Here is a 10647-nt window from a genome sequence, read left to right as displayed (position 1 = left end):
ATGGCACTGTGATAGACTACATCCAGTTTGCTGAGTAGAGTGTTGGAGGCTTTTTTGTAAATAACATCACCGAAGTCAAGGACTGGTAGGATAGTCAGTTTTGGCAGCATGAGTGATGGAGGCTTTGTTGTGAAATAGGAAGCCAATTCTAGATTTCATTTTGGATTGGAGATGCTTAATGTGAGTCTGCAAGGAGAGTTTCCAGTCTAACCAGACACCTAGGGATTTCTAGTTGTCCACATATTCTAAGTCAGAACCGTCCAGAGTAGTGATGCTAGTCTGGCAGGAGGGTGCGGCAGCAAACGTTTGAAGAGCATGCACTTAGTTTTACTAGCAATTAAAAGCAGTTGGAGGCCACAGAAGGAGTGATCTATCTCGTTTGGAGGTTTGTTAGCACAGTGTCCAAAGGGCCAGATGTGTCACGATTCCTAATGAAGGTGGCTCCCCTTCCTGTTCGGGTGGCGCTCGGCGGTCGTCGTCACCGGCCTACTAGCTGCCACTGATCCTTTTTTCCCATTTTCTGTTTATTGGTTTCACTTGTTTTGTGTTTGGTTAATTAGTTGGGCTATATTACCCAGCAGGCCCGCCTGCTATTTGTGCGGGATTGTTTGTGTAACTAGGGTGCACGTTTGAGGTATACGTGTTTCGTGTTTTGTGGGTTTTGCTGTACTGTTGCAGTCCCCGGTTTTGGGGCATTTGTTATGTGTGCGCCCTGTGTTTTGTGGGGTGGCTTATGTTCGCCGTTTTGTGCATTACATTAGCACTACCACTGAACTCTCTGCTTCCTGCGCCTGACTTCGCACCCACTACACCCAGAACGTTACAGAATCCCGCACCAATCAAATGGAGTCAGCAGGAGCAGCTGCCAACCCCCTTCCATCGATGGAGGAACGCGTCCTTCATCACACCACCGTCCTTCATTGGATAGGATTGGCGATGGATCAGATGATGGAGAGAATGGACCGATGGGAGAGGAGTGTACTCCTCTCTTCACCTCCGGTTCCCCTGACGATTCCACCTTCTCCTCCCTCCGCATCCGGCTCGGGCACACTTCGTCTTGGGCTCCAGAGGGAGTATGATGGAGCGTCGGCTGGGTGCCAGGGGTTTTTGCTCCAACTCGAGCTGTACCTGGCTACCGTGAAACCATCTCCCTCGGACGAGGAGAGGGTGAGTGCCCTCGTCTCCTGCCTGACGGGTCGTGCTCTGGAGTGGGCCAACGCGGTCTGGAATGGTCCAGACTCGGCAAAGGAGCACTATCCAGAATTCACCCGCCGCTTTCGTGCCGTATTTGACCACCCTACAGAAGGCCGAGTGGCGGGTGAGAGACTATTCCATCTTAGGCAGGAGGAGGAGCGCGCATGATTTCGCGTTAGAGTTCCGGACATTAGCCGCTGGGGCTGGGTGGAACGACAGGGCCCTGATAGACAACTACCGGTGTAGTCTCCGGGAGGACGTCCGCAGGGAGCTAGCGTGTCGGGACGCCGCTCTCTCCCTCGACGTACTAATAGACATGTCTATCCGGCTGGACAATCTGCTGGCTGCCCGCAGGCGTTCGGAGAGAGTCCTGTCTGTTCCACTACCTAGCGCTCCCGCTCCCATTCCGATGGAGTTAGGGGCGGGCGTGCCGAGGGGTACCGAGGAGGAGGCTCCTCCTGCACCAGCTGTGGTCGGAGAGGACACACCGGTGCTGGGGGAGCCTGTCTGGGAGTCGAGAGGGCAGGCGGAACACTTCTCGGTGACCCCAGGTGAGTCAGCACCAAACTCACCTAGAACCCCCTGTTGGTCACATGACAAAAGTGCAAGACACTTACCTGAACTGAAACCTGGAGATCATGTACGACTCAGAGACATCACTACAGGAACCTGGATGCAGCAAGGACACGTGCAGAGAGAAGTTGCATCGCGATACTATGAGATCCAAACGGAGCATGGATCACAACTGAGACGAAACAGAGTGGATCTAAGGCTTCAGCCATTCACACAAGGGACTGAGGATCATCAGGAGGATACTGCTGAAGCATCAAATGTCTTTAGAAATGGACAATTCAGTCAGAACACCCTGACTGACAATGAACGCTGTCCAACTGTTTCAGGAAGCACTTCAGCAGAACGACCAAAAAGGACTGTCAGAGCCCCTGAAAGGCTTATTGAGAATTGCTCAAAAATATATACACTGCTCAAAAAAATAAAGGGAACACTTAAACAACACAATGTAACTCCAAGTCAATCACACTTCTGTGAAATCAAACTGTCCACTTAGGAAGCAACACTGATTGACAATAAATTTCACATGCTGTTGTGCAAATGGAATAGCTACCTCCACCTTTGTGCAAGGAGGAGCACTGCCAGAGCCCTGCAAAATGACCTCCAGCAGGCCACAAATGTGCATGTGTCTGCTCAAACGGTCAGAAACAGACTCCATGAGGGTGGTATGAGGGCCCGACGTCCACAGGTGGGGGTTGTGCTTACAGCCCAACACCGTGCAGGACGTTTGGCATTTGCCAGAGAACACCAAGATTGGCAAATTCGCCACTGGCGCCCTGTGCTCTTCACAGATGAAAGCAGGTTCACACTGAGCACATGTGACAGACGTGAAAGAGTCTGGAGACGCCGTGGAGAACGTTCTGCTGCCTGCAACATCCTCCAGCATGGCCGGTTTGGCGGTGGTCAGTCATGGTGTGGGGTGGCATTTCTTTGGGGGGCCGCACAGCCCTCCATGTGCTCGCCAGAGGTAGCCTGACTGCCATTAGGTACCGAGATGAGATCCTCAGAGCCCTTGTGAGACCATATGCTGACACATGCACATTTGTGGCCTGCTGGAGGTAATTTTGCAGAGCTCTGGCAGTGCTCCTCCTTGCACAAAGGTGGAGGTAGCGGTCCTGCTGCTGGGTTGTTGCTCTCCTACGGCCTCCTCCACGTCTCCTGTTGTACTGGCCTGTCTCCTGGTAGCGCCTCCATGCTCTGGACACTACGCTGACAGACACAGCAAACCTTCTTGCCACAGCTCGCATTGATGTGCCATCCTGGATGAGCTGCACTACCTGAGCCACTTGTGTGGGTTGTAGACTCCGTCTCATGCTACCACTAGAGTGAAAGCACCGCCAGCATTCAAAAGTGACCAAAACATCAGCCAGGAAGCATAGGAACTGAGAAGCGGTCTGTGGTCACCCCCTGCAGAATCACTCCTTTATTGGGGGTGTCTTGCTAATTGCCTATAATTTCCACCTTTTGTCTATTCCATTTGCACAACAGCATGTGAAATTTATTGTCAATCAGTGTTGCTTCCTAAGTGGACAGTTTGATTTCACAGAAGTGTGATTGACTTGGAGTTACATTGTGTTGTTTAAATGTTCCCTTTATTTTTTTGAGCAGTGTATATATATTTATTTTTTTTGACAAAAAAGGGTCACCTGGACTGAATGTTTTGTTAATGTGAAAAGAAATAGAGCCACAATAGAGTATTGTTGGACAGACTATATTTAGTTGAAAAAAATATATATTATTTTTTTAAGGAAAAAAATATTTGGGGAAAGAAATGTGTGTTATTGAAAATTGCATGTTATGCAGGTTGAGGAAACAAATGTGATGTGACATGTGTAGTTACATAGAAAAGTAGTTATTTTAATAAATCTTCTCTAGGATGGGGGCAGAGTTTTCACTTTGGGAAAAATAGTGTGCCCAATTTCAACTTCCTTCTACTCATCCCCAGAATATAAGATATGCATATTATTAGTAGATTTGGATAGAAAACACTCTGAAGTTTCTAAAACTGTTTGAATCATATTTGTAAGTATAACAGAACTTATGTAGCAGGCAAAACCCAGAGGAATAACCATAAAAAAACTAAAACAATTTAAGTCACTGTCTGTTCAATGAGGTTTCATTGGAAAGCAAGATTTCTAATCACTGTGGTCTCAGTTCCTACTGCTTCCACTGGATGTCACCAGTCTTAGGAAATAGGTTGAGGTTATTCATTTGTGCAATGAAGAAGAAGGCCATCAGAAAGTAGAGTAACGTCATGTGTACTAATTGAGAGTTGCGCAAGACTAAAAAATGTAGCGTTTGTTTGTTGATCTCCTGTAATGAAAACAGATAGACCCGTCTTCAATTTGATCGATTATTAACGTTTACAAATACCTTAAGTTGTATTACAAAAGTACTTTGAAATGTTTTGGCAAAGTTTAGAGGTAATTTTAGAGATATTTTGTAGTGACTTTGCGCAAATTGGAAGCTGTTTTTTTCTGGATCAACGGCGCCAAATAAATGGACAATTTGGATATATATGGACGGAATTAATCGAACAAAGGACCATTTGTGATGTTTATGGGACATATTGGAGTGCCAACAAAAGAATCTCGTCAAAGGTAATGCATGTTTTATATTTTATATCTGCGTTTTGAGTAGCGCCGGCATGGTTGAAATATGCTACACTCTCTTTGTTGACATTGTGCTATCATCAGATAATAGCATCTTATGCTTTTGCCGAAAATCCTTTTTGAAATCTGACATGTTGGCTGGATTCACAACGAGTGTAGCTTTAATTTGGTATCTTATATGTGTGATTTAATGAAAGTTTGATTTTATATAATTGTTTTGAATTTGGCGCTCTACATTTTCCCTGGCTATTGGCCAGGTGGGACGCTACCGTCCCGCTATCCCAGAGAGGTTTTAAAGGAAAGAAGATGTGTTGTTATGTGTTAATAACATTTAGACTACATTACCCAGTAGGCTATGCGGGCGCGGGAGATGGATAAAGAATGCCTTGCATGGCTAAACATGGAGTTTTCTAGCTGAAGTATATGTTCATTAAAAGTAGTTAAACCTACGTCCTGGTTTGTCATTATATAAGGAACAAACATAACACTGGAGAGCACAAAAAAAAAAATATATATATATATATACATTTTATTTCTTCACTCAACTCAACCACAGCAGGTGCGCTGCCAACGCGTCCCATGACACCACAACGACGGTTGGAAGTTCCCAGTTTCATATGTGATTTGTGGCAGCGAAATGCATCCTATTTGTGGTGATGTAGAATTTGTTCAGATTAAACATTTGATTATCTTTTTTTGTTGTTGCCTGTTTTACTTGTTATTTGGGCATTAATACGTTTCACATATCAGTTTATAAACAATGTTAAAAAATAACAACAATCATTGAGTTGATAAAGCTGCATACAAACATGGTCCCTTTTTTGCTTTCTTGAGTAAGGCAGTTCCAAAATGCAGGTGTTTTAGCCTAGCTCAATGATTTCTGTGGTGGTGTGGCAGCCAGCCAGCCACAAACAAACACTACACTGCACAAGAAGTTGGAAATCGCAAATTCAACAATGAGTGGATTGGAAGGAATCAGTGGCTGTGGGTGTGCGGTCCAAGTCTGGGTTTAAGGTTCTCTTTTCCAAGCTTAAAAGGATCAATATTCAACATTGGCCATGCTGTCAATCCAGCACGACTTCTGCCGTGTTCAAAACAACTGGAAACTCTGAGCTGTGAAATCTCAGACTTCAGTGAGTTCAAGACAACTCGGATCTCTGAAACAAACTAGCTCTGACTGAGAAAATAGGGTTTGAACGGTCATCTAACTCAGAACTGCAAGTCGGGAACTCGGGCCTCTTTCCAGACCTCTGACATGAAGATTACTGACGTCATGATTCGACTTTGTTTTTTTTCTTCCCAGTTGTTCCCAGTTGTCTTGAAAGCACCATAAAATTTTGATGACAAAATTTGAATACTAATTTTGTCCCATTTCCCCTCATAATTTAGCCTATGTGTTCTGGTGCACATGTAGCCAGCCTATAGTCTGTTTTAGAGAAATGTCATCATCGAATATTGTAAGAGCTTTCATTGTCTGTTTATAAGCCCCGTTTTTTAATCCTAAGGTTCTGACTTGGTGTACAGGGAAAACACTGTGAATAAGGTTGAATGATCCCCTTTATAAGCTCCAATTCTCAATGGGTGATTCTTAATTATGCTATTGTGAAATTAATCAGAAAAACGTCATGAAAGTGAACATTTTTCATACAAGTCTATGCAAAGAATTACATTTGGTCATCTATAAGTATTTGCTAGGTAAAGCCCCGCCTTATCTCAGATCACTGGTCACCATAGGAACACCCAACCGTAGCACGTGCTCTGGCAGGTATTATTTCTCCCCTTTGGCCTATTTATTGCCTTACCTCCCTACTCTTCTACATTTACACACACTGTACATAAATGTTTCTAATGTGTTATTGACTGTACGTTTGTTTATGTGTAACTCTGTGTTGTTGTTTTTGTCGCACTGTTTTGCTTCATCTTGACAATGTCGCAGTTGTAAATGATAACTTGTTCTCAACATGCCTACCTGGTTAAATAAAGGTGAAATAAAAAATAAATACATAAAAACACAACGACAGACTTGGATACAGAATGAGCACTCAGATTAACAATATTTAATAAAAGTATAATTTTTTTATTAACTTAACATTTGATGAAGAGCAACAACAGGCACGATTTTCAAATAGATAAATAAATACGTTCATAAATAGGCCTACATAAATAAATAATCTTGATAAATAAATAAATACTTGTATAATATTGCTGTTTGACATTGCACATTGCATGATTGTAGAATAGAAGGCTTTTAAGCACAATCAAGCACAATTGTAAAACACAATAGTAAAAAAGATCTGCAAGTTCAAATTAATGTTCTGTTGGACCACAGAAGGCTATCAGAGTTGTGTTTCAGAATGAATTCTAGGGTGTACAGGAGTTCTTTTCGAACCACTTCCCAGGCGCAGTAACTGAAATTCTGTGAAAATAAAAATAAACTGTTAGGGCAATGTAGGGTAATATTGTCCTATGTAGAGATATTATCAAAACAATGTGTCTATTTGTTTTCAACCTATATTCTACCTTTTCTTTTAGGACTGCTGCAATGTTCCCAAAGTACGTCTTCAGGCCCTCTGCCCTGATGGGATAATCACTTGTATCCACACTGCCCATCATCTGCCAGAAAGAAAGAAAGAGCCAGGCGATTAATAATAATTAAAATGCATCCATTGTAGTGTATTTGCTTGTACCCTACTTTTTATTTTAAGACAGCCGCGATGTTCATAATGTACGTATTCTGCGCCTTTGCCCTGACTAGATAATCACGTGTATCCACACTCCCATCATCTGACACAAGAAGAAAATAATTCAAATGTCACCATACCACACTTAAACAGTTAAGCTATCTGTATTGGCATAGGTAGGTACTCACACATTTGCTCTCTTCAATCTGACGGTAGATAATGTTCTGAAAATACTCCAACTTCTGTTGGTCCCACATTGTCGGCAGTTCGTCAGTTCCAAACAATGTGTCGATGTTCTTCAATGTCTCATAAATAGCCTTAGCACCACTGCTGCTCAACTGAAACGGACAACAGCAATAATTTCAAATAACATAAATGGCAGTTTAAAGTTTTCTACTTTCTAATCCTAACGGTTGCAAATACTCTTTCATGTTGTAAAGAACACTTGGATATGCTCGCGTGCCCTTACCTGTGGCGCGCCGGAGGTTGCAAATGCGGTGGCTGGGAATGACATGACGACATTCTCCTGCAGGCACTCCAGAGGAAAATGACCCCCCTGAAAGAAAGAGAAAACACATTGTTCCCGTTGAGCTATTCAGTTAAACGTATTTGGATAATACATCTCAAGTCAAAAGTAATTTAAAAAATGTACCATGTCTCTCAGTAGGTTGTGGGTTGTTCGCACCAGCTGTCCTTGTAGCTGGCAAGGCATGGGCATCGAGAAAACTTGCACGAGGCAGAGGAAGGCGCTCATCCAAGTGATAGTCTGAATTGCCATTCTTAGGGTAGTTAGATGATCTGCTGAAGATGGTCATTGTTAGTTGAATATAATCCTGAAAATAATTAATTGAAGCCTGAAGCAATGATCAAATGATAGCATGTTGTTGACTTACCTGTTGCCAGTATATTGCAAATTTCCTCCAGTCAGAATGTGGTTTGTGTTCTGAATCCATATCTGCGGATTAACTTAAATAGTGAGGATTGAAAGGATGTACAAAAAGTGAAAGGGTGTCTCGCTAAATTAAGAGTTGAAATGAATGAATTTGGGAAAGTTTTGCCAAGTGAACCGCAAGACCGGATATCTCTTTTCGTGTGCTCCACTTCCCTCTCATCATGTTTCGAGTTTTCCTTCATAGGAGGCACATTGTCCTAAGTAGGTTTAAAAAATGTAACTCAAAGGCTCAAACGTTGCTAAGAGAGACAGGGAAGAGAGACAGGGAAGAGAGACAGGGAAGAGAGACAGGGAAGAGAGACAGGGAAGAGAGAGAGAGGGAGGGAGAGAGAGAGAGAGAGAGAGAGAGAGAGAGAGAGAGAGAGAGAGAGAGAGAGAGAGAGAGAGAGAGAGAGCGCGCATAACTTCACAATGAATGCAGTCGACCTCTTCATGTCTTTATCAACACCAAAATTAAACTAATAGCACTTTTATGGACTAAGGGAAGGCCTACTACCATGTTTGTTTGTTAATCACAAATTTGCTTATTTGTTTGTTTCTCACTCTCTCTGTGTGTCTGCGTGCGTGTGTCTTTGAGAGAGGGAGTGAGAGATGATAATTTAATATGATCTCGTTCTGTTTGCATCTTCTGTCTTTAATCCCATTCATGTCTAAACATTCGAATTAAACTGTTGATAATAACTGAAGATTATATAGAAATTAACCAGCATTTTATGACGTGTGTATCTGAATAATCAGGCTAACATTAACATTTGACCATTTATTACTTACGAGAAATTAAATTAACCAATGTGCTAACGTTTTGTGATAACATTATCGTAGGCTTAGTAGAAAAATACCTAAATCTTAATTCCTAATAATGCTACATCTCATCGTCTTGGATATGCTTAGTTTCTGTGATTGCTACATCCAATTTTGGACTTTTAAATGAATGATACACAGGCTACCTATTGACTCTTGAAGAATATATAACTTTTAAAGGTCTCGTGAGCTCAGTCCACCTGTCTTACCTCAACAGAACCCAAATGTATTTTTTCATGACATTGTTTGAAACAATATACATCTAAACAAACACTGTATAGCTTGAAAATGTAGTTGAAACTATAATGTTGATCTCTTGGATGGTCATTACTTGAATCAATAGCTCTCTGACAGCGGTTACTTTTCTGGAACCCCATCCCTCATCTATTTACCAGAATAGTGGTTGAGTGACCACTATGGTGTTGTTTTGAACTGTAGATTGCCTATTAACAAATGAATGCATGAAAGACTGAATGGATGAATAAATGGATGACTGAATATATAAATGAATGAAAAAACCAATATGATAATAGATGCATGTATTATATCATTTAATTGTGTTATAAATAAATAAATAAATAAATACATAGCCTTCACATATAAATAAATCAGTCAGTCAGTAAAAATATCATCAATCTATTAGCCAGCCTCAAGAACATGTCACATGTCTCCAATAATGATTATGAGGTTGTCCAACAGGCCGTTTCTTCCTCACCGCTTGACTCTGCAGTCGACTTCGTCACAGCTTGACCATGGTGTCGACGAATTTTTAAAACTGCACCAGTTTGTAGCGAAGCTCCGCTCCCACGATCTCACGTGCGCATGCGCTGTGTTCCTGGAGCACAAACAATTCATGCATTTTTTCAGTCAACTCAACCACAACAGGTGCTGCGCCAACGCGTCCTACGACACCACAACCGCGCCTGGAAGTTCCCAGTTTCATATGTGATTTGTGGCAGCGAAATGCATCCTATTTGTGGTGATGTAGAATTTGCTCAGATTCATTTATCCTCTATTCGAGAGCATTTGATTTTGAACCCACCCAGTGGCGACCGGTTTTCTGAGTGTGCCCCACCTGTTTTGAGCCCCACCTGTTTAACCACAACAACAAAAAAGTTAGCATTTGTTTAACTTTTTTATGTTGTTGCCTGTTTTACTTGTTATTTGGCATTAATACGTTTCACATATCAGTTGCACATATCAAATGTAAAAAAAAAAAAATCATTGAGTTAATAAAGCTGCATACAAACATGGTCTATTTTTTGCTTTCTTGAGTAAGACAAGTCATCATCGAATATTATTATAGCTTTCATTGTCTGCTTATATGCCACGTTTTTTTATCCTACGGTTCTGACTTGGTGTACAGGGAAAACACTGTGAAGAAGGTTGAATGATTCCCTTAATAAGACCCAATTTTCATTGGGTGATTCTTAATTTTGCTCTTTTGAAATGAATCAGAAAAACGTAATGAAAGTGAACAGTTTTTATTCATGTCTATGACAAGAATTACATTGGAGTAATGCAGTTCATGATAATAGTAAGCAATTATTCAGCAGGAAATATTGAATATGAAAAATAAATAACTCTATAATATATTGGTGAAGGGCTCTGTCTTATTAAATGAGGGCCATGTTCAATATAACTATGTTCAAAGTGTGGACATTGAACACCACACTTTTCAGATTCTGTGTAGGGTTAACCAAAAACGTTGTTTTGAAGAACCGTTGTTTCAATAGGTGTTTCACAGAGACCACATTTGGCTCACACATTTAGTCTGTAGACTCTCTTTAAATCAGGCACTGCAATTTGAAACACATGGCTGTTCAGCGTTTACATT

The 10647-nt window shown here is 41.7% G+C and overlaps 1 protein-coding gene across 1 annotated transcript; it reads right to left on the bottom strand.

The window, feature by feature from the left end:
* Positions 1 to 6678: 6678 nt before the first annotated feature.
* LOC139564833 (interferon alpha-7-like) lies at positions 6679 to 7835 on the bottom strand. The gene is made up of 5 exons (XM_071384676.1): positions 7710 to 7835; positions 7527 to 7613; positions 7246 to 7395; positions 6897 to 6989; positions 6679 to 6792 (listed from the first exon to the last, which is right to left on the bottom strand). The coding sequence occupies exons 1-5, from the start codon at positions 7833 to 7835 to the stop codon at positions 6679 to 6681; spliced, it is 570 nt and encodes a 189-aa protein (XP_071240777.1).
* Positions 7836 to 10647: the final 2812 nt, after the last annotated feature.

The sequence above is a fragment of the Salvelinus alpinus genome, chromosome 36 (genome assembly GCF_045679555.1).
Source record: "Salvelinus alpinus chromosome 36, SLU_Salpinus.1, whole genome shotgun sequence".
Lineage (NCBI taxonomy): Eukaryota > Metazoa > Chordata > Actinopteri > Salmoniformes > Salmonidae > Salvelinus > Salvelinus alpinus.
Note: the sequence above shows the minus strand (reverse complement) of the source record. Positions and strands in the feature narration are given on the sequence as shown.

What these genes read in the sequence shown, in the direction of transcription:
- LOC139564833 (XM_071384676.1), bottom strand. Translation starts at nt 7,835, where the DNA reads ATGGCAATTCAGACTATCACTTGGATGAGCGCCTTCCTCTGCCTCGTG. An exon ending in ACAACCTACTGAGAGACATG is followed by an intron (nt 7,614 to 7,709) that starts GTACATTTTTTA and finishes TCTTTCTTTCAG; the next exon opens with GGGGGTCATTTTCCTCTGGA. An exon ending in CAACCTCCGGCGCGCCACAG is followed by an intron (nt 7,396 to 7,526) that starts GTAAGGGCACGC and finishes TGTCCGTTTCAG; the next exon opens with TTGAGCAGCAGTGGTGCTAA.